The sequence below is a fragment of the Oryctolagus cuniculus genome, chromosome 2 (genome assembly GCF_964237555.1).
Source record: "Oryctolagus cuniculus chromosome 2, mOryCun1.1, whole genome shotgun sequence".
NCBI classification, from domain to species: Eukaryota; Metazoa; Chordata; class Mammalia; order Lagomorpha; family Leporidae; genus Oryctolagus; species Oryctolagus cuniculus.
Genome location: NC_091433.1, coordinates 10567851 through 10591857, shown reverse-complemented (window position 1 = coordinate 10591857; position 24007 = coordinate 10567851). Strand labels below are relative to the sequence as shown.

The window sequence follows — 24007 nt, the reverse complement described above, 5'->3', positions numbered from 1 at the left end:
GGGGGGGCCCAGCTCGCTTCTCAGTGATGCATGAAACAAGTTCGAGTTTTCGATATGCAGGACTTCTCCTTGCTGTACAGCCTGCGTGGTTGGGAAGGAATTACTCTGAAATGTCGGGGTCCTCATTCCTGGGTAGAGGATGTGGTGAGGAGGCCCCCGCAACTGATGGGCGTGTGTACCTGAGGCAAATGTGGTAGCCCCTTGCTTACGTTCGAAAATGTAAACACTCAATATGGCTTTTCCCAGCCGGCTGCAATTCTGGTTGAGGGAGTGGGGAGATGTAGATGGACAGGGGCATGCCCGACCTGTCGTTTGTTCCCCTATACCTTCTCTTTCTTCCCGCATGGAACTTCACATGCAGTTCACCAAGCTCCCCCTCCCACTATCTGCAGCTCTGTGGACCCGCGATTTCCTCTCTAACCTCGTCCGCTAGGGGGTGGCTCCAGCCTCCCCAATCTGCGTCTCCACTGCGCCTCTGCCGCACCTCTGCCACTTCCCTTTCTTCTTTGCTCCTTCAGCATGGACCTGCCCAGTCTCGAACTCTTGGGCTTCCCTGTACGAATTTCCCACGGCTCTATCTGCAGTTTGTATCCTTTCTCCTTTTAACTATCTATTTTGCCCTGCATAACTCGTCCTGTTGCTATACCACAACCTTGGGCTCTCCCTCCGTACTCCAGAATTAACTGCTTCCTAATTTAAATAGAGGACCTCTCAGCACAATTCTTCTTCTTCTTTTTTTTTTTTTTTTAATATAACCTACAGGGTAGCTTAGCTGGTAGGACAAATGCAGTGTAGTCACTGTAGCATTTCTTTTAAGTTTATGGAAAGAAGGAGGGAAAGAGGGAGGGAAGAAAAAGAAAATCAGGAAAGAAAAGAGCCAATGAAAGGGTGTCTCAACTTTAATTTTAGTGCATAATACAGTTTTCATGTAGCTTATAAACTGTTTCCCCCGATTACAAAGAGGATCATTGTTATGCAATGCAACATTCAGATGTCAGAAAAATACAACTTAGAAGTTGAGTCTCTCTTAAACACCTCCCTATTATCATAAACACCAATAATGAACTGGGACACAACCTAGTGGTTTCATATCATTAGACGGTGAAGACAGCTGTCAGTCAACTACATGTCTGTACTCATGAGAAAATGAGAAGTTTAGTGGCTTGCATGACATCACACAGATTTGTACAGGAGTGGAGGACTTCCCATTGTAGGATGCTAGCCTGTTTCCCCCTGTAGAGCTTGTTTGAAAAAGCCTTTCTTACCTGCTGGAGGTACTTGGCTACTGTGGCCCTATGAGTGTCTATGTGGTCCTTGGTTTCTATTACGTTTCTGTCTCGTAACCGCTTCTCATAGTCCTAAAATTAAAAAGAATAATTTTTGATTTTAAAGTACTCTCTGATGCATTTCCTAGAATTAGAGAATTGTTTATCGTATGTGACTGAAGTAATAAATTAGGGTTGTACATGTTTCTTGCACTTTCCTCCTAACTCCTGGCTCAGAACGGATCATTGATGCAATAACTGGAATTCTGAGTCAGCTGGTTGAACTGCCTGGTCAGTGAACAGAATTAGCAGAAGAGAGTTACAAGTTAGAGAGTTCATCCAGGAAGAAAGAGAGGCCTTGGACATTTAAGAGAAAGCCATTATAATTCAAGGTGCCACGCTTATCAAGCAAATCAGCCAAAGCCCCACTTTGTGTTGCCTGTTCTATTTTTTTTTTTTTTTTTTTTTTTGCCTGTTCTATTTTAAGCAAAGGAATTACAAAAAACAATGAAAAGCCTCAGTTAAACCATTTACCATTATCACATGACATCTGGCTGCAGCTGACTTGGGTCATCTCCCTGGAGGAGGGTAACAGGTAGTTTTGGCTTTGCTCAGGCCTGTCCGTTTTCTATCAGTAAAACCATGTGAATGCCCCTGGGAACTGTCACACTCTCCCTGCCTCTCTTCCTGCCCAGTAGTTGTACCTTATCCAGGCCCAGGGAGTCTGAACTGTACCCTAGATTTCTGAACTTGAGACAAGAGGATACATTTCTCTGCAGAATGAAACCACTGGATGTAAGCATGGGTGACATTGGTGACCACGTGGTCAAGTGAGGGAACCTTTCTGCAGAGGGGGACAATGAAACCACCACCTCGAAGAAGCCAGACAGGATGGACAAGTGCCTGGCAGCAGGCAGGTCCTGAGTGTGTGTGTATCGGGGGGAGGCAGGGATAGGGGGACCCTGAGGGACAGGTGCATTCCTGCATCTACACAGCTTTAGACATTTAACCCTACTTTTGGATTTCATCACCCAACCTCCCATGGGTGTCTAAGATGGTTAAAAATTGGGTTTGTTTTCCTTAGGAGCACAAGTACAAATGAATACAAGGAAGATCAAAGCAGCTGAAAATGTTCTCCAAGAATATTTCTGCAGAAAAAACCATAATGGCATTAATTTCTATTAATTTTCATTTCCTTCATGGAAGACCAACACATCCAGCAGCTCCATCTATACAGCCTGATGCCCATAATTCCCGAAAGGCTTCTTCATACACATGCCTACCCATGCCTGCTGTGATTTGTCCTCCTGTGAGCTGGCTGTTCCTGCCTAGGATGGGTGCCCTGCTGTTCCCAAGGCTGTACATACTCTACCCGTCTAGTTGTTCCTGTAGTGCTTTGCCACTGCGTGTTGTATGTGGTGCTGAGGTAATGCATCCATTCAGATCCAGGATCCCTCTATGTGTCAAAATCTGCGGGTGCTCAATGTCCCTCTACAAAACGATGTAGTGTTTGCACAGAGCCTACACATACCCTGCTGTAGATTTATGCTTTTTCTAGATTACTTATAACACCTATTATTCACAATACCTAACTTCTAGATACTTATAGTGATCTGACATATGATATGAATATTCCTTACATTGTATTGCTTGGGGAATAATGACTAAAATCATGTGCATGTGCAGTGCAGATACAATTTTTTTCCCAGAATGTTTTTCATCTACAGTTGGAGTGAAACTCATAGATGTAGAGAGCTGATTGTACTTACTGCTTTAAAATGAAATTGGATTCTTAACCAAGGCAGGAATAATTACCATACCCTTAAGGTAGTTTTCAATCCTACAATTTTAATTATAGGCAATTTAACCAACTGTTTCAAAAATCCTAGTTAGTTTATATGTCATTATACTGAGGCAAAGCATTTTTAAAAAATTATTTGAAATAGATGAAGTTAAAATGGAGAGAGACAGAGAGACAGAGAAAGAGGGAGCGATAGAGAGAAGGAAGGAGGGAGGAAGAGGGAGAGGGAGAGGGAAAGTATCCTATCTGCCTGCAATAGCTGAAGCTGGGCCAGGGGTAAGTCAAGAGCCTGGAACTCATTCCAGATCTTCTTCCACATAGGTGACAGAGAGACAACCACTTGAGTCATCATTGACTGCCTCCCAAGGTGCACGTTAGCAGGGAGCTGGATTAGAAGCAGAGCTAGGAGTCAAACCCAGGAACTCTGACATGATACAGACATCTCATTTGGCAACTTGATCACTGCACCTATGATTCAGTGACTGCCCCTGAAGATATTATTCACATGTTGAATACAAGACAAATTATAGAAAAGTTATATATAAAAATGCTATTGGGGCATAGTGATAAAGCTGCTGCCTGAGATGCCACCTCCAATATGGGTGCCAATTTATGTCCTGGCTGCTCCACTTCCAATCCAGTTCCCTGGTAATGGCCTGGGAAAAGCAGCAGAAGATGGCCCAGGTGTTTGGGGCTCTATCATCCACATGGGACACCCAGAAGAAGCTCCTGGCTTCAGTCTGGTCCAGCCTTGGCTGTTGCCACTATCTGGAAGTGAACCAGCAGATGGAAGAAACAGATGAAACAAAGATGTCTCTGTTTCTTTCTCTTTTACTCTGTAACTCCAATATCCAAAATAAATCAATCTTTTTTGAAAGTTTAAAAAACGTTGTTAAAGGAAACCAACCCTGCTACTGAGAGCAGGACACCACCACTTCCAACACAGAATATCTATGTAATAGTATTCCACGTGGCAAAGCAGATTTTCCACTATTGCATTAACACCTCTCAAGTGGCTTCTTACCTGGAATACCTTTTCCATAATTTCTCGGTCATACACTGGGATTTGCTTGTAATTTCGGAATTCTGGCACCTCCTGGTTTCTCAGCTGAAGAAGCCTGAATCGTTTGGATCTGTTTAACTCCTCGTCGGACACAAAGTTAAATTCCTGTTGTAGCTGTTCCAGTCGAAAGAAATCAGGGACGTAAGACTCACCACTGGTGGCAACCTGTGACAAACAGAACAACCAGACTTCATACCGCAGGCAGGCTTCATCCAAACACAGCTGGTACCAAGCTTTGGGGAACATTTGTCAGTTTTAGAGTGAGAGACTTGAAACACAACCTACATTAAAATACACTGTAATGATGAAGCAGATACTGTTACATACATTTGGCAGCTATAAAAAGTATCACAAATAATTTTTCCCACCCAAAATAATAAAAGCTGCACGTTTCACTTTTGGTGGGCATACTCCCCTAATAATGTTTCTAGGCAAACATATACACTGAAGGGAGAGATTTATATCAGACCCCAGTGTTACTGGCTGGTGCCTACTAGAAATGAGATCACTCATATACACAGTGTATATAAAGGCCAGTATATACACGATTTTTTTGTTTTAAAGATTTATCTACTAATTGAAAGGTGAACAACAGACAGAATAAAAGACAAAGAGATATAGGGATATCTTTTACTGGAGGGTTCACTCCCCAGGTGACTATGACAGACAGAGCTGGGCCACTTTGAAGCCAGGAAACTGGAACTCCATTTGGGACTCACATGTGGGTGGCAGGAAACCAAATACTTGGGCCATTATCCACTGCAGTCCCAGGAAGCTGGATTGAAAGCAGAGAAACCAGGGCCAGCTCCCAAGCACTCAGACATAGGATGCAGGGATCCCGAGTGGTGGCTTACCCAGCTGCGCCACAGTGCCTGCTCCTAGACATGACTTCTGGATGTGTTTATGCATGTATGTAAATCAAGGTGCCAGAGTCGGTCTGCTAGCTCCACTCGGCTCCTCAGCCCTGCGTTCTCTGAATAGCCCCTCACAGCCATGCTCATGGGGGAAAAGTAAGCCAGAGAGGGATCCAGGAGAGCCAACTTCCAGGGCCACTGTGTACTGGCACAGGCAGCACAGCTTGAGGACACACAGAGATGAGCCAGTGTGGGCTAGCACATGCTGCTTCGCGACTGTGATCTGCTCCTGGGCAGGCAGAAGCCAGTGAGTAGAGATTTGACTGGCATAGTGAGCCTGCTTTTACCTTATGGAAAATTCCAATTTTTAGCAAGATCCCAGCCTGGAGGGGAATTCCTGTGTTTTGTTCTTCTAGGGAAAGATGAAAAGTTAAAAAGAAAATGATGCATGTGATGTTCACGTGTGCATCCGTGTCACTGCTGATTTGAAGACAGCAAGAGCAAGAGGACTTCAAAACTACACAGAACGGACTGCGCTGGAGGTAATACGGCTGCTCTTTCTAATATTTCTATTATCCACATGAAGAAGCACAGGTTGGAAGGAGGGTTTGTAACGGCAAATGTCAGAGTAAATCAAAGCTTGTTTGAGAGGATGAGACGCGTGATGAGAATTCTCCACCTGGTTACAATTATCCTAGTGATGAACTCGTGGTAATAACCATGTCTAGGACACGAGAATGTGATGCTGTGGCCACCCTCCAGAGAACCTACTCGTTCATTCTGCTTCTGTGCAAAGCCCTGGCAGTAAAACCAACTGTATTTGATATGAAGAAAGAATTTATCAACCCATGTTCCATTTTCTTTGTAAATTCACTGAAGAAAGAAATGACTGTTATGGTGAATAAAAGCAATTTATCTAGTTCGTACTTAGCACTTTAAGGGGTGATGGAAAGACCAGGTGCTTTCAAGGTGGACTGACTTACTACCTCGGTGAGCTTGAGTAAGTGACTGAGTTTCGGATACCAATTTCTTCTCTACAGAATGCAGAAAGTCTTGAGGCGCTTTTCAGAGGTTGCTGGTAAAGGGTCACAACAGCAACAGCCGATACCTCCTGCCCATGGATTGTGTGTCCAGCTTGGTGTTTCCATGGAGTAGCTCCTGCCTACCCACGAGGGCGGCACAGGGAAGCAGCTGAGCTGCAATTTAGTCCTGCTGCTCAACCCAGCACTTCACGCTCTTAAGCCAACTGCATAGACCAACACAGTGTAAAAGGAAATGGCTGGCCATCAGCTGGACTATCTCACCACATTGTAACTGGCACATTACCGAGATGAGCTGCATCAGAGGGGCATTGTTAGGGTCATTTGGGTCGAGCTTGGACTCTGTTGCCCACTTGGCCAACTTCTTCATGTCTGCCAGTCCCGACGTGCCAATTGACGAGATGGCGTCTGCTCTCTTCAAAGCACTGGAAGAAAAGCAAGTTGATTGCAGGAGACTGACTAACACAGAGCACTTGCATCAGAAACACAAGCTTTTTCCTTCCCTAAGAGAAAATCTTATAAAGGGAGGACTTTCACTGCTTTCCTTTACTTGCTGATTACTGTTAACCACGCCATAGGAACAAGAAAAGAAATGGGAACTGAAGAGACACAGATGCACCTCATTCTCTGCCCAGGGCCTGACAGTGCCTTATGCCCTCTCAGTCCCTGGACCACAGCAATGAAGGCTGGTGAGAAGGCCTAAAGCCTTACATCCCAGGCCACTGGAACCCACTTGGGCTGAGGACAAACCAGGAGCAAAAAGCATCGCTTACACATCGATCTCCAGCATTGGCTTTGGCAAAGGGGATTCAAAGGCAGCCGAGGGGGTGAGCGTGGCCAAGTCAAGCGGGTGCTTTAGTCATCCTCATCTCCCCTGATGCACACTGTGCGCTACCTCCTCTCCTGGGACCCTGGAAGCTGTAATCCCCAGGAAGTGTGTCTAGCGTTAAACTCAAGTGAAATCAGTGCAAAATGCTCACACTCCACGGCACAACCAAGCCTCCATCAGAAGTGACTCCTGACCTAGAAAGGGCAGAGCCACAGCTCCTTGTGGCTGTTGTGTTGTTTTAATTTAAAGAGAGAGAGAGACAGAGACACACACAGGCAGACACGCACATCTTCCATCCATTGGTCCACTCCCTAAATGCCTTCAACAGCCAGGGGTGGGCCAGGCTGAAGCCGGGAACTCCATCTGGGTCTCCTACATGGGTATTCAAGCAAGAACTTGAGTCCTATTCTGTTGCCTCCCAGGCACATTAGCAGGAAGCTGAATCAGAAGTGGTTGCCAGAACTCAATCCGACCCTCTGATATGGGATACTGGCATCCTAAGCAGGGACTTAAGCTGTTGTGCCAAATAGCTGCCCTTCCTCATGATTTCATCAAATGGATGTGGGTAGTGGGTTTATGGATGGAGAGCGCACTGAGGGAATAAAACAAGCTTCATCTGTTTCCCACAGGTTGAAAATGACAGCCTGTGACTTGTAAAGTGTTTTCTTGATGATTAGGAAAAATCCTTTTATTTAAAAGATGAGGCAACCATGGCCTAGAATGGTGATCACCTCAGACATGTCTTGGAGATACAATAGAAGTTCTACGTCATGGGTCCTAGGAGCCAGACAGCCTGGATAAGCATCATCATGGAGAGGGACCACTAGGGAGCACTGGCTAGGCCAGAGGCCCTCTCTTTGCTTGGAGGAGAGACTGAACACTCAGCAATAGGATGATGATTGGAGAGTAGAGATTCCACGTAACCAGAAAGTTCTAGTCCAATCATCACTAACAGCAGACCTTTCCGAAGGCCAGATGTATGCAAGGATGTGCTGTGTGCCTCCCTCGAGTATCAGAGAGAGAAAATATATATCAGAGTGTCATTATGAAGATGATATCAAGTGCTCCTCACTGTGTCTGACTGATAGACATGATATTTGTTAGGCTTTTCATATTTTAATTTTTACCTTACAAACAACAACAACCTCTTGAAAACACAGGCACCTGACAATAAAAGCAAGGAATGTGATGCTGCTAGCTTCCTCACTCCCCCAGGGGTATCTTCAATGATAACATTGACACTGCTCATGAATTTATGCTAAACCATGTATTACCTCCGGAATCCAATGTTCTGCTGAGACAAGGGAGGAATTAAAGGAATCCCATTTTCTCCAATGGCCCAGGCCACACTGTGGGACACTTTCCCTGAGGTCATTAGAATGAGTTGATTACTGCCATCAGCTTCAAAGGAGAATGGCACTCCTAGGGAAACACCAGATTCGACAGGATGTTGTTTAGACAGAGGCAGTGAGCCTGTCATGTTAACAAGACAGAAGGAACTTGGAGTGCAGGGGATGGTAGGGGTGGAACAAATAATTCAAGCCAGTGTTTAAACAAAATAATGAATGAATGAATAAATGATTCAGAGTCTGAAGTAAAGACAAACAGCTATCAGAAATGATTAAACACATTGAAAAAGAACTAAATAGAATTTCTAGAGTCAAAAAACACAGTAACTAAGTAGAAGACAATGAATTTTGTTGATTACACATAGAGAAATAGTGAATTCATGACATGGAAGATAAATGTAAAGAAATTACATAGAACGTATCAGAGAAAGAAAAATATTAAATATGAGGATTCTTCAAAAAGTTCACGGAAATGCATATCATGATAAAAACTATATATAGACTTCAAATTTTTTTAAGAATTAAAATGAATGCTATTTTTTAATACAATTTTCATGCAAAGTTTTTTTTTTTTTAAAGATTTATTTTCTTTATTTGAAAGGCAGAGTGACAAATGGAGGGAGAGGCAGGAGACATGATCTTCCATCCTCTGGTTCACTCCCCAAATGGCCTCAATTGCTAGGACTGGGTAAGGACAAAGCCAGGAACTCTGTCCGTGTCTCTCATGAGTGCCATCTTCCGCTACTTTCCCAGGCACATTAGCAGGGATCTGGAGGGGAAGTAGAGCAGACAAGTCTTGAACTTTCACTCCCATATGGGATGCCAGCATTGCAAGTGGCGACCTAGCTCTCTGTGTTACAACGCCCATCCCTATACAAAGTTTTTGAAGCACCCTCATGTATTAAAGAAAAGTTAAGAGACAGAGGATAAAGTGAAAGTCTATCACATATCTTATTAGAATTGGAGAAAGAGATGTGATAATACTGATAAATGATTTCCCTATTACAATTATTTAAGTTACCATAACCTTTTTTTGACAGGCAGAGTTAGACAGTGAGAGAGAGAGAGAGAGAGAAAGGTCTTCCTTTTTCCATTGGTTCACCCCACAATGGCTGCTGTGGCTGGCGCGATGCAGCCAGTGCACTGCGCTGATTCGAAGCCAGGATCCAGGTGCTTCCTCCTGGTCTCCCATGCGGGTGCAGGGCCCAAGGACTTGGGCCATCCTCCACTGCCCTCCCGGGCCATAGCAGAGAGCTGGACAGGAAGAGGAGTAACTGGGACAGAATCTGGCACCCCAACCGGGACTAGAACCTGGGGTGCCGGCACCGCAGGCAGAGGATTAGCCTATTGAGCCGCGGCACCGGCCACCATAACCTTTGCAACCATAGAAATATTACTGATGTATTTTTTTATTAATATGACTTTGTCCTCATATCAAATAATGTTCTTTGGAAAGATTCCAAACTGCCAAACTACTTTATGGGTACATAGATAGATGTATTTGTAAATCTTACAATGTCAAAAAATCATTATTTTGAGTTCCTGATGGAAATTTTATAATAAGCTGCTAATCTAAGAAGCAAAATAAAAAGGTAGATTCAAATCTGACAGTGTACTGTGAATCATTGAGAATAAGTCTTTCCATACCACTTCCAACTCCCTCGTGGTCCAGTGTCACATGCTGGTTACTGCTAAACTCCACTTCTTCAATAGGAGCCCTTCCAGTAACCACAGTAGTCTCAGGAATGGGCAGAAACACTTCAGCTAGCAAGGTGGCACTACTGTGTCCAACGGTTTCATAGACCTGAAAACCAGGAAGAGAAATGGCCAATAAAACTCCACAGAATGTGCTTACTTTCAGGTAGTCAGTCCCCACTGTCAGTGTGTGGAGGCCACTGTGCCAGCTCAGAGAGCCATCTCAGAGTGAAAAAGTGAGTTGTGCTACTATGGTCACCATGGAGATCAGCTTACATTCTGTTTGTGGTCAAGTTATTGACACCTTGTCTTCTCACCTGGCCTAAACTTTTGGGGTAGGGGAATTCATTAAAGTAGGAGGCTAGTATGGTTGTTTTTGTTCCAGATCAACATGCAAGTTACTAAGGGAATGGGCTTTCTGCTTTTCCTGGTTGAGGTTGTGTCCAGACAGCTATGTTGTCAAGTGGAATGGGTGAGACAGCATGGACATCACATTAGACAGTGTATCATCTGCACCAACCTCAACGTCAGTAGAAGCCCCCTACCCAGAAGCATTCCTGAGTGTCATGTTTGGACCTACTATGTAATAATTCTCTCAAATTCTTCCCTTGAAGACTTCACTTTATTTGTTAGCTGTTGACACCTTCCCCAGTTGGTTCCTTCTCAGGACTTCTTCCAAGATGGAGCCAGTTAGAACACCCGTAGCTGAGATCAAGTCCCCTGATGTCTCATCATAATGCCATCACCATGAGGTGAAGAGCCCACTCCCAGGGCAACCAAGGATTAAGGAGAACGTACAATCTTTACTAGTAAAAAGATCTACCAATAAACTTTACCAGTAATTCAACTCTACTAAAAAAGAAAGAGGTAATTTTTGATTTATATTAAGGTATTTATATTAAAGTATTAAATTTATATTAAAGTATTTGAAGAAAACTTCAAACATACATAATTCAGGAATTATGATATGCACGGACTCACCACCTAGACTAAACTATCATGAATCCATGGCCAATCCCATTCACCTCTATTCTCAATACTTTCCTTCCTCTCTAATGTCTTGAATCCAGACATAATATCAGCTGCTAATGATAGGGACTCTAGGGGCTCACAGAAAGGAAAGAAAAACACAGGAAAGAAAAACCCATAATGTTAACTCTCCAGGAGCCCTAAGGGAGGGGGAGACAGGAGACAGATAGTGTTGGATCTGCTGAACAGACCTGATCGAGAACTCCGCAAATTCTATGCAAGACAGGCAATTCCAATGTCAGTTCCCCGATTGGTTCATGTAAGCCTCATTAGCACACATATTGACCAATCCTGGAGAATGTCCTTTTTAGAAATCCATCAAAGTCTCAGCCAAGCACTTAGGGGTAGCCAGTCCTTTGGACAGGTACTCCTGACTGCTGAAGCTCAACCTCAATCAAGCCAGCAGAGAGGCAGCAACCCACGACAGCCCATGTTGATGGAGCCAGCAGAGGGGAGAGGCTAGGACCCAGAGACAGTGGCACTCAGTAGACCCAGCGGAGAGGAGAGAGCTGTAACACAGAGTTTTAGCGCAAAGAGCTGTAACATGAGAGCTGTGCTGCTTCAAGGATCCAACAGAATCTGCCACATCTCTCAGGGGGACGCAGACCCGAGTGACTCCTCCCGCCACTGCTCCTGTGCCACCAACTCCAGAACTCCCACACATATTTGGGGGCTCACTCGGGATGGCTGGAGGTGTAAGTGAAAGCAGGCTAGACATAGTTACTAATCTCTGCCTCCTGATTGGTTGTTACTCTTTCCTCCTAATTGGTTAAATCTGCACTCACTTTTCAGAAAGGAGCCAATAGGAGAGAGTCACTTTGAGTTAAGAGAGTACTTGTAGATTCTGTAGGCAACTCCTCCCTTGGAGTCCACCTCCTGACTGCTGTGGCAGGAAGTGTCTCACTTTCAATGTACCTTGCTTTGCTCACTGTCCCTGTCCATATGGAAATTCTCCTTCAATGTGAGACAAGAACTGAGATCGCTCAATAGGTCTATAAACACACACAGTTTGAAGAATATGGAGTAGGTTATAAGTTACTGAACAGAAGAATTTGATTTGTTCTGTTAAATTATGGACCCAACAGCACGAAGCTCCAGCCTGAGAAGTATTTCCTTTCGTTTTTCTTACATGTTTAACATTTTCCAGAATTTTGCTTCACAGAGACGCCTTTCCTATGAAGCTCACTCGGGGCTGTGGGTGTACTATCTTGTATAATCTCTCCGATGGTCCTGTGAAGGATGATTTATGGTGACAATTAAGTAAGATAACTGTCCCAGCAGTTCCAGATGATGGATTTGAGGCTCTACACGGGGAGAAACTGCTCATGATCATCAGGCAGTTAAGTAAAAAAATCTAGGATTAGAACAATTATTTTTACTTCAAACTCATTTCTTTTTTTGCAATAGCTTTTTCATAGGCCAGATAAAATCAGAAAGGTGATTAGAGAAGAGTTCTTTAAAGTCATAACCAAGATCCATAAGATATAATTAGCATAGACAAATTGGTAAGAAATAGTGAGCGATCAAAACAGAATTTAAAACCTGAATGAAAGAACCAGAAGAAATGGAATCTCAGTAAACGCAATGGCTATAATAAAAGGTTAATGCATCACCTTATTCGCATGCAATGGTGGTAAAACAAAACAAAACCACTGACCTCATCCTGTGTGAGACTTTGCGTTGCTCAGTATTCCCAAGGATGTTGTCAATGGACTGAATATCTGTGCCCCTCAAAATTCATATGTTGAAATCCTAACCCCCAATGTGACTGTAGCAGGGCAAGGGGTCTTTGGGAGTTTATTAGGTTATGAGGGTGGAGCTCTCTGGCTCTCTCACCACCATGTGAGGACACAACAGAACAGACAGTAACCAGAAACCCAGAAGGTGCCCTCACCCTCACCCGGCCATGCTGGCAAGCGGGCCTCAGACTTCCAGCCTCCTGAATGGTGAGAAATAGGTTTCAATGATCTGTAAAGCTACCCAGTCTATGGTGCAGCCTGAACCTACCAGGGCACCCACCAACACCAACTTACGGTGCCACCACATCCTGTACTACCCTATAGAAGCACTTGTCCACTCCATGTCAGTTTCTCTCCCTAGACAATGAGATTCCTGAGGGTCAGAATTTTATTTGATTTCCCCTTGAATGCCCAGGATATCTGTGAATCAACGTAGGTAGGAGGGCACATGGATGAAAACTGAGATGGACTTGTTCTCTTCTCTGTTCAACTCTTGGATGTGGGTATGCTACGGCTCACAATTTCTCACTCTTGATTTTACTCCTCACCTCCTTCCACACCTGCAGGGGGCAGTGTGGTGGCCAGGAAAGGGCAGCTTTGTGGGCCAGTAGCTCCAGATCTAAATCCTGGCTTTGCCACTTACTAGCTGTGTGACCTTTAGCAGGACTCCAAAGCTTTGCTCTCATTGTAAAATAACGACATTACCTAAGGTTCAAGGGGAAGACAAAGGTTAAGCTTAGCTGAGATGGATAAAAAGCCTCGTACCTTCATTACAAGTTCAATAAATGTTCTTCTGTTAGGCATACAGTTGTCAATAAGCACATGCTTTCCAGTGCACGAAGCTCTTTCATAAAGATGATTATGTTTCCCAAATATGACATCCCATTGAATTGATTTTAGTAAACTTGATGGCATAATAATTTCATTTAAATTAAATTTAAACATAAAATCTATCTTTTCAGGATGCCTTGCTTATTTTTAGTGAATAAATCACGGAGCATTTATAGAAATTTCATGGTACATTCCTTATTTTAATTAAATCAGCAGGCCAGTAAAAATATTAAAGACTAAACTATACTTCATCTACATTTCTGGATTCCCAAAGGCAAGGAAGGAGGTAAAGAAGAACCACATTAAATAGATGGTGGAATAGGGAGGGAGCTTACTGCTCTAGAAAAAAGAAGGGGCTCTTTTTTCTCCCTGATCACCCTGCAACCAGTACCCTGTAACAAGGTGATAGGGGATGGGTGTCATTTTGGACATATGTAACAGACACCACAGAAATTAAAAAAGAATCATCAGAAACTACTACAAACTGTTGTATGCCAACAAATTCGGAAACCTAGAAGAAATGGAGAGATTCCTGGGACACATATATCCTAACCAAATTGGGCTATGAAGATATGGAAAACCTAAACAGACCCATAACCAACATGGAAATTGAATCAGTAATAAAGACTCTCCCAACAAAGAAAAGCCCAGGACTAGATACCTTCACTGCTGAATTCTACCGGACATTTAAAGAACTCCTATTATTCTCAAGCTATTCAAAAGAATTGAAAGGGATGGAATCCTCCCAGATTCTAGGAAGTCAGCATCACCGTAAATCCTAAACCTGAAAAAGGTACTGCAGAGAAAGAGAACTACAGACCAATTTCCCTGATGAACATAGGCACAAAAATCCTCAAGAAAATACTAGCCAATCGAATCCAACAACACATCAGAAAGATCATTCACCCAGACCAAGTGGGATGCAGGGATCCCTGGTATGCAGGGATGGTTCAACATTCCCAAATAAATCAATGTGATACATCACATTAACAAACTTCTGAACAAAAACCACATGATTATCTCAATGGATGCAGAAAAAGCATTAATACAACACCTGTTCATGATGAAAACTCCAAACAAATTGGGTACAGAAGCAATATTCCTCAACATAATCAAGGAAATTTATGACAAACCCATGGCCAGTGCCCTATTGAATGGAGAAAAGTTGGAAGCATTTCCAGTGAGATCTGGAACCAGACAAGGATGCACACTCTCACCACTGCTATTCAATACAATCCTTGACGTTTTAGCCAGAGCCATTAGGTAAGAAAAAGAAATGAAAGGGATACAAATTAGGAAGGAGGAAGTCAAATTATCTCTACCTTCAAATAACTTGATTCTATATCTAGAGGATCCTGAAGACTCTACTAAGAGACTATTAGAACTCATAGAAGAGTTTGGTAAAATAGCAGGAAATAAAGTGAACACACAAAAATCAACAGCCTGTGTATATACAAACAATGCCCTGGCTAGAAAGAACTTCTAATCAATCCCATTCACAATAGTGACAAAAAAAAAAATCAAATACCTTGGAATAAATTTAAACAAGGATGTCAAAGATATCTACAAAGAGAATTACAAAACATTTAAGAAATAGAAGCTACAGAAAAATGGAAAAATCTTCCATGTTCATGGATTAGATGAGTCAATATCATCAAAATGTCCATACTACTGAAAGTAATTTATAGGGTCAATGCAATAGCAGTCAAAATCCCAAGGACATTCTTCTCAGATCTAGAAAAAATGCTGGAATGGGTCATCAAAGAAGGTGGTACCTTTCTCTGAAGGGAAGAGAGAAATTCCACTTTGATTATGGCCTTGTCTAAATAAGGCTGGAGTTTGTGAACTCAAGAGGCTTCCATAGCCTTGGCAGATCACGACAAGAGCTTCGGGTGATTACTGACGTCATAAATTAGAGTGTCAATTGTTAAATGAACAACAGGAATCACTGGGCACTTACTTCCCATGTAGGACCTCTGTCCTTAATGTGCTGTACTATGAGAATTAACGGTAAAACTACTCTTCAAACAGTACGTTATACTTGTGTGTGTGTGTGTGTGTGTGTGTGTGTGTGGGTACAAACTGTTAAAATCTTTACTTAGTATATACCAAGTTGATCTTCTGTATATATAGATAATTAAAAATGAATCTTAATGAAGAATAGGATGGGAGAAGGAGTAGGAGGTGGGGTGGGGGTGGGGGTGGGGGTGGGGGTGGGAGGGTGGGTATGGGGGGAAGAACCACTATATTCCAAAAGCCATGCCTATGAAATTTATATTTATTAAATAAAAGTTTTCTAAAAAAAAAAAAGAAAAAATGATGCTGAAATTTGTATGGAAACACAGGAGACCCTGGATAGCCAAAGCAATCTTATGCAACAAAATCAAAGCCAGAGGCATCGCAACACCAGATTTCAAGACATACTACATGGCAGTTATAATCAAAACAGCCTGCTACTGGTACAAAAACAGATGGATAGACCAATGGAAGATAACAGAAATGCCAGAAATCAATCCAATCATCTACAAACAACTTATCTTTGAGAAATTAGCTAAAATCAATCCCTGAATAAGGACAGTCTCTTCAACAAATACTGCTGGGAATACTGGATCTCCACATGGCAGAAGTATGAAGCAAGACCCCTACCTTGCACCTTACACAAAAATCCACTCTAAATGCATTAATACCTAAATGTATGACCCAATACCATAGAGAACATTGGGGAAACCCTGCAAGACATTGATTTAGGCAAAGAGTTCTTGGAAATGATCCCAGAGGCACAGGCAATCAAAGCCAAAATGAACAAATGGGATTACATTCAATTGAGAAGCTTCTGTACTACAACAGAAACAACTAGCAAGGTGAAGAGGCAACGGACAGAATGAGAGAAAATATTTGCAAACTATACAACTGATAAAGGATTAATAGCCAGAATATATAAGCAGATCAAGAAAATCAACAACAAACAACAAAACAAACTACCCAGTTAATAAAAGGGCCAGTTAAACATGCATTTTTCAAAAAAGGAAATCCAAATGGCCAACAGACACAAGAAAAAATGCTTGGGATTGCTAGCTATCAGGAAAATGCAAATCAAAACCACAATGAGGTTTCACCTCACCCCAGTTAGAATGGCATACAGAGATCTCATACAGAGATCAATAAACAACAAATGCTAGCAAGGACATGAAGGAAAAGGTATCCTAATCCAATGTTGGTGGGAATTTAAACTGGTAAAGCCACTATGGAAGACAGTATGGAGATACCTCAGAAATCTGAATGTAGTCCTACCATATGATCCAGCCATCCCACTCCTGGGAATTGAAATGAAATCAGCTTATGAAAGAGTTATCTGTACTCCTATATTTATTGCAGCTCCATTTGCAATAGCTAAGACATGCAATCAACCCCGGTGTTCAGATCACCTGAAGACAGGGTAAAGAAATTATTGGATATGTACCCCATGGAATACTACACAGTGGTAAAAAACAAACATGAAATCTGGTCATTTGCAAAAAAAAATGGATGAATCTGGAAAGCATCATACTTAGTGAAGCAAGCCAGTCCCAAAGAAATAAATATCATATGTTCTCCATGATCTGTGACAACTAATAGAGCACCTAGAAGGCAATCTGTGGAAATGAAATTGACATTTTGAGAATCAATGACTTTAAACAGGCCTTGATTATTGAGGAACATTTTTTTTTCATAATATTTGTTGAACTCTTTACTTAAAGAGTTAATCATATGTGTATAAAGTTCATTGAAAATAGATCTTAGTAAAAAATAAGAGTGGGAATAGGAGAGGGAGGAGGAAGAAAGGTGGGAGCGTGGGCGGGAGGGTGGGCGTGGCAGAAAGAATGGCCATGTTCCCAAAGTTGTAATTATAAAATGTATGAAGTTTCTAACTATAAGTCTGTATAGTTCTGCATGCAGTCCTACAGACTTACCACTAAGGGAACAGTGTGTGCTCTGTGCTGGTCACCACGCTTGACCACGGCAGTGTCACCTCTGGTGGACATCAGTGGGTAGCTCATTTTGCCCAGACTGCACCCTCATTCCTGTCGATTGTCCAGAGGAAATGACGGGGACTCTTGGGGCCAACTCTGTAGGTAAGAGGAAATCGAGGACTCCCAGGGATGGTGAACTGGGACTACTCTCTCAGAAGATGGTTCTCTACTTTTCATTTCATAAGAAAAAATGGATTCCATTTGACAAGGCCAAAAAAGAAAAATCCCAAATTTTACCCAAAACTTTCATACTACTCTCCTATGTTAGTAGCAAGTCTATTTAATGCTAAAATAAAATGCTGTTTTAAAAAAATTGAAAAATGGGTAGTCTGGGCTTTAAATAGGCAATTAGAAATGGTTTTCTGTATAATTAAGTTTAATTTTTGCCTTCTCACTAAGCCAGCCTTCTCAGTCTCAGCACTCCTGTCATTTTGGGCTGAGCAGTCCTTGGTTGGGCGAGTTGCCCTGTACATTGCAGGCTGTTCAACAGCGTGCATGACCTCAACCCACCAGTTACTGATCATCAAAAGCATCTCCAGGCATTGTCAGATACCCCCTAGGGGCAAAATTAACACTGAGAAGCACTTCTCTCAGAAAAATGAGTGTGCATTTGAACAAACAATGTTAACGAAGAAATGATTCGGGAAATCGGATTTGTTTTACATTCAGATGTTCCAAAATTTTTCTGTTGTATAAAGCAAAGCAGTGGTGAATTTAGAACAGCAATTAGATCAACCGCTGAAAATTGAGGCCATTTTAAAAATTATTACTCCTCCTGCATTTGGAATGTTGTAACCAGTAACTCAAGAATCTGGTGCAAGTTTAACTGCTAATGGGATTTAGAATTGTAAAGATGAGATGAAGTTAAGAAATTTAAGGAAATTAAGCTAAAACATAGAAAATAATTTCATCCTGAAATAAAGTTTATCTTGCATGTTTTTCAATGTTTATTTTCATCTACTTGTAAGGCAGAGTGAGAGAGTGAGAGTGAGAAATCCTGGAACTCCATCCAGTCTCTCACATGGGTGGCAGGGACCCAAGTACTCGGCCGTTTCCCCCTATCTCCCAGGAGTATTGGCAGGGAGCTGGATCAAAAGTAGAGCAGCTGGAGGCCGGCGCCGTGGCTCACTTGTTTAATCCTCTGCCTGCGGTGCCGGCATCCCATATGGGCGCCGGGTTCTAGTCCCGGTTGCTCCTCTTCCAGTCCAGCTCTCTGCTGTGGCCTGGGAGGGCAGTGGAGGATGGCCCAAGTCCTTGGGTCCCTGCACCTGCATGGGAGACCAGGAAGAAGCACCTGGCTCCTGGCTTCGGATTGGTGCAGCGCCGGCCGTAGTGGCCATTTGGGGAGTGAAGCAATGGAAGGAAGATCTTTCTCTCTGTCTCTCTATAACTCTACCTGCCAAATAAAAATAAAGTAGAGCAGCTGGGACTCCAATTGGGCACTCCGATATGGGATGTGGGTGTCCCAAGTGGTGGCTTTAACTGCTGTTCCAGGACACCCACCCCTATTGCATGGTTTTAAGCCATGTGTTCTGGACTGGAAAGACAGTTCATCTCTTGCACTTGGTGGAACTGGAGCCAGCACAGAGACAGTTGTCATCCTGGCTGCCCTTGATGTCACTTCTCCAGTGAGGCTGTCTCCTGGTGAATGTCCAAGCCTCCACTCGGCACTGAGCTAGAAGTTTCCTATTCTTGCGCCCACAGACTCCCTCTCCCCACTCAGAAAGTTGAGAACTCCCTCCCTAGGCCTGCCCTCATTCACTTCTCCCCACCAAGAGATCTTTCCAAGGAGATCCCTTCAGCACGTCTGGACCCCCTTCCCAGAATGCTGTGTACTCTGGACCCTCCTACCCTCCCTTATTTCCATCATCTTTCACGCCCCGGTTGCTCTGCTCATAGCTGACAAATGTGCTCCAATGGTCACACCCGAAAGTAAACCACTCTTCCCTTTCAACCTCCCATTCCACGTCCCTCCTTCTCTTTCCACCAAGCCTCCTCTTGTGTCTTCATTTTCTCTCCTCCCATTCTATTGGACCCTAATCTTCAAACCCTCCTGTCACATCACCTCAGTGTAACTGTCATGTCAGGAATCCTGTCTAGTTGATCCTCCCGTTCCCACAACGCTTAGTCAGTAAGCCCTTGTGGGCTGAATGCACAAACCAGAGTCATTGCAACATTGTGAGGTGGTTCAGAGAACAAACAGGTTCTGGGTCCATGCCCTGGCTCTGCCGCTCTCTGTGTGGTCCAAGGCAGTGACTTAACTTTTCCAAACATGTCAGTTTTCCCATCTGTAAGATGGGAGGATAATTCAGCTACGGTAGGATTGCTGTGAAGATTAAATGGGTGCATACATCAGAAAGGTTTAAAATGGTGCCTGGCATACTATAATCATTCAACAGCTCTTCTGTTGCACTAGATGTTGTTAACACTACTCAATACACGATGATGCATGATGCATCAGTACTCAGAGTGTGAGAGATAAGACCTGGTGCCAGGGACCTGTTAAGGCATTGGGGATCTCTGAGTACAGGGATCTGTCATGGTGCTGGGGATCTGTCAGGGTGCAGGGGAATTGGGATATGGGAATCTATCAGGGTGTGGGTATCTGTCAGGTTGCAGGGATCTGTCTGCTAATTTTGGACTTTGTTCTTAACCATTAGATTCTTTTTATTTTTTATTTATTTTTATTTTTATTTTTTGACAGGCAGAGTGGACAGTGAGAGAGAGAGAGACAGAGAGAAAGGTCTTCCTTTGCCGTTGGTTCACCCTCCAATGGCCGCCGCGCCGCGGCTGGTGCACTGCGCTGATCCGATGGCAGGAGCCAGGTGCTTCTCCTGGTCTCCTATGGGGTGCAGGGCCCAAGCACTTGGGCCATCCTCCACTGCACTCCCTGGCCACAGCAGAGAGCTGGCCTGGAAGAGGGCCATCCGGGACAGAATCTGGTTCCCCAACTGGGACTAGAACCCGGTGTGCCGGTGCCACAAGGTGGAGGATTAGCCTAGTGAGCCGCGGCACCGGCCAACCATTAGATTCAATGGAGACAGCAAAGCAAACATAAAAGTTAGCATCAAACAGACGTGGGTTTAACTTTGCTCTACCAGGTGACTTTAGTGCTCAATTATGCATTTCTGAAGCTCAGATTGCTCATCTTAATTTGGAAGATTAGCTGTCTCTGTGGTTTTCTCGGGTACAGGATGAGATAGCGTCAGACACGTAATGATAATGAACACTGTTTCCTAGAGACTTCCTCATTTCCACCGGCTCCAAACTACCCAAGCTCTCAGACAGATTTAGGTGTCTACACCTGGCTTCCCCTTGTTCAGGGCCACCGATCCTTGCATTCTGCCACCTGCCCTTTCTACCTGCTCCCGGACACCCAGTTCCTCCACTTGGCACAGACTGTCACTCACGCAGACTGCAGACAAGTGAAATGTGTGCAAAAATGTATGTGCACAAAGGACTAACAGAAGCCAAAAAATGAGCTAGACAGACATTTCTCCAAACGTGTTTTCTCCAGGCTGATAGCGTTAGTCCACAGACAAGCCAGAGAAATCAGGGGAGGCCTCGGGCAGACTCAGCCATCACCACTGGGGTGAAAAGGGATATTTCCCCACCTCAGTTCACATGCCAGGAATACAAAGCCCAACAGGATTGGTTCAGACGGAAGAGTAATAATGCTAAAATATCTCAGGCCATTCAGCAGTAGGAACACGACAGAATCAGGGGGTCAAAAGGTGAGGGTGGGGTAAAATTACAGACATGAGTGAGAAAGAGGAAGGTAATTAAAGTTTTTAACATTTGTACGCTAGATTTCATTTGTGACAGGCTAAGCATTTATTGTGAAACAAACAACTTTGGAAGCCAAGATTTTCCAGATCTTTCTGCGAGGACTCTGATCTAACTCCCCCGTCCTGGGAAGGCCACTCTCACCCTTCTCCTAAGCCAACTTTCACCCCACTTTTTTTTTTTTTTTTTTACTCTCCTCAAGCTGTGCTGTTCCCACTACTTGGGACTGCAATGCCCTCACTTAATTCCTTCTTCTCAGTTCTATAGCGAAGCCCTGATCCCTGATCCTGTCCTGTCTCCCTGGGATTTTTGTGCCAGCCTTTTTGGCCTTATCTGCTGCTTGGACTGTGACCTTCTTATTTTAGGGCTGGCAGGAAGCACTGAGCCCTACAAATATGCAACAATCAAAGACACAGCTCCTTCCCTTCTGTGGTTCTTGACAGCCACACACCAATGCATGCTGTTTCTCTGTAGCTCTCTCATTTCCTGTCTGGACTAGAAACTCTTCCCCCACCCCGTGGCAGGGGAGAGTGGCCCCTGTGCACCCCTCTATATACATGGCTTCCAATTCTTCCCCACACGCCCAGCTCAGTACCAGATACTCAGATGGCCCTTAACAATCAAGTAGCAAACACTCATGAATTGGTTGTTGGGTCAACAGTAGATGCATCATGGTTTTGAGACCATTACAACTTTTTCTGAAATCCATTAGGCTGTAAAGCTAAGAATGTGACAGCATTGGCATAAACATGCATTCCAAGTGAGTATTTTCTTATGTTCTTCAAGTTGCCAATAATCTTGAACCTTACCTAGTTCGAAACTAGCAATTATATGGAAGAGTTTCAATAACACAGCCCTGAAGACTGGAAATACAATATCCCTTAAATTGATTTCATCTATAGTGGCTACGCGGTCATAAAATTATGCCAATGGGATACACAGCTTGATCAGTTATGCAATCCCTTTAGATAGTTTAAGAAGTAAGCCAGGACTCCTTTAACTTGCCATATTTCAGAAAAAGTTTACAAGATTCGAACTAATTGCCTATGAGTATAGTATGGAGGTATAGGAGAAAACTTCCCTTTTAGTTTAGAAATTCATTCTATCGTATTTCAGAAAACTGCCCTTTTCACATTATCTTGTAAAGAATTATTCCATTGTAAGATTCAGAACAAGGTACTATTCAAGGTAGTTAACAGGCGATAGCACTGGCGGCTTTGCTTACACTTAGGATATTTGTGAAATAAAACATTGGCGTGCTGGTGCAAGACAGAAGACTGTGCTCCTTCCTCAAGTAATTCAGAGAACTCAGAGCGTCCCATAAAGAGCGTGGCGTCCAGGCACTGCCCTCGTGGTCTGAGCTCTTGCTGCGGGGCTGGGGCCCGCTCTCCTGCCCCTAAGGCGTCTAAGGTGGGAGCCTCCTCCCGGCTTCCCACCTGCTACAGTACCGCCCGCTGCTCTCCCTCGCCGCAATCTGGCCCTCTGTCTGTTCTTCTTGTTAGCCGTGCTTGTCCTCACGCCAGCTTTTCCTCTACAGGGGAGGTTTTAACCACGCACCTCAAAGTAGGAGGCAAAACTCAGAAAGCTGAAATGTTTGTACTGTGCGCAAGCAGAGAGGGAGTGGCTCCGAGGTGGGCCTTCAGCACCCCCTCGTGGATGCGGGGCAGGTGACACGCGGGACTCCTGGACTTTGTGATAATTACTCAGTCAAGTTAGACTTAACCGAGACGCACCTGTGTGCAGTGCCAGTCTTACTGAACCTTGAGGTGACCCCTGCAAGGGTGGGGCGGCCGTGGGAAGCCGTGAGGACTCGGGGCCACTCGCCCGCAGACGCTCCCGGACAGAAGGCACTGCCCTTGGAAGAGTGCCCTGCAGGGCTGCTCTCCATTAAGTGGGCACAGCACGGGCTTCCTCTTCGCCACACCTGAGGCGGGCTCTGGCCTTCGGTGGACGGTGTCTCAGGCTGAGCTGCGTGTCCGTGGGTGGCGAGGAGATGGTCACTGCAGCAGACGCGCAGGCAGCTGGAGAACAGCGCCCACAGGGACCCTGCTCTGCCCCTCGGGTGTTCCCAGGCCATCAGCCCCAGAGCAGGGGACGGAGCTGGGTGAGGAGCCCAGGGAGAGCAGGGCTAGTTAGGGCCGGCTGTGCCCACCCGGGTCCCTGGCCCACCACCCCAGCGCAGCGTGAGGCAGCCTCCACTCTCCTCTTCACACAGAATCACCTCGTGTTACTCCCTGTGAAATCGAGGTGAGGATGGGAGTGGGGGAGGAGTAGAAATTCATGGAGACTATTTTCCCATGGATAATATTCAGAAGGGAGTTTCCAGGCTTAAGGAAATCTAGTTTTCCACAAAAACTCCAAATGTAAACCTATTTCTAATACTTAAAAAAAAGCACAAGTGTCATCCCCTCACCCATATTAACAGCAAAATGATTTCTTATTTTTTAGGTTCCAGAATATTTAGACTTTTTTTAAACCTTAGGTAATATTTTACAGAATTTATGAGTGACTGGATTAAGCCAAGTTCTAAAATTTCAAGGAAAATGTTTAAAAATTTTTTTTAATATTTTTTTTGAAAGGCACAGATGCAGAGAGACAGGCAGAGATCTTCTGTCCTGTGGTTCATTTCCCCTCAGATGCGTGCAAGAGCCAGTGCTGGGCCAGGCCAAAATCAGGGTCTTGACCTCAATCTGAGTGTCCCACGTGCATGGCAGGG

General features: G+C 44.0%; 1 protein-coding gene across 12 annotated transcripts in view; it reads right to left on the bottom strand.

Moving 5' to 3' along the window:
- Positions 1-24007, bottom strand: part of CC2D2A (coiled-coil and C2 domain containing 2A) — a 151019-nt gene that overhangs the window by 42849 nt on the left and 84163 nt on the right. For all 12 annotated transcript variants that reach the window (XR_011386192.1, XR_011386193.1, XR_011386194.1 and 9 more), the window contains 5 exons: positions 9849-10005; positions 8127-8274; positions 6310-6448; positions 4091-4294; positions 1266-1358 (listed from right to left, as the gene is read on the bottom strand). Coding sequence is in view for 9 of the 12 variants with exons in the window: in XM_070068049.1 (XP_069924150.1) it covers positions 1266-1358; positions 4091-4294; positions 6310-6448; positions 8127-8274; positions 9849-10005 (741 nt within the window). In the remaining 3 variants the exon portion in view is untranslated. The remainder of the gene's footprint in view (positions 1-1265; positions 1359-4090; positions 4295-6309; positions 6449-8126; positions 8275-9848; positions 10006-24007) is intronic.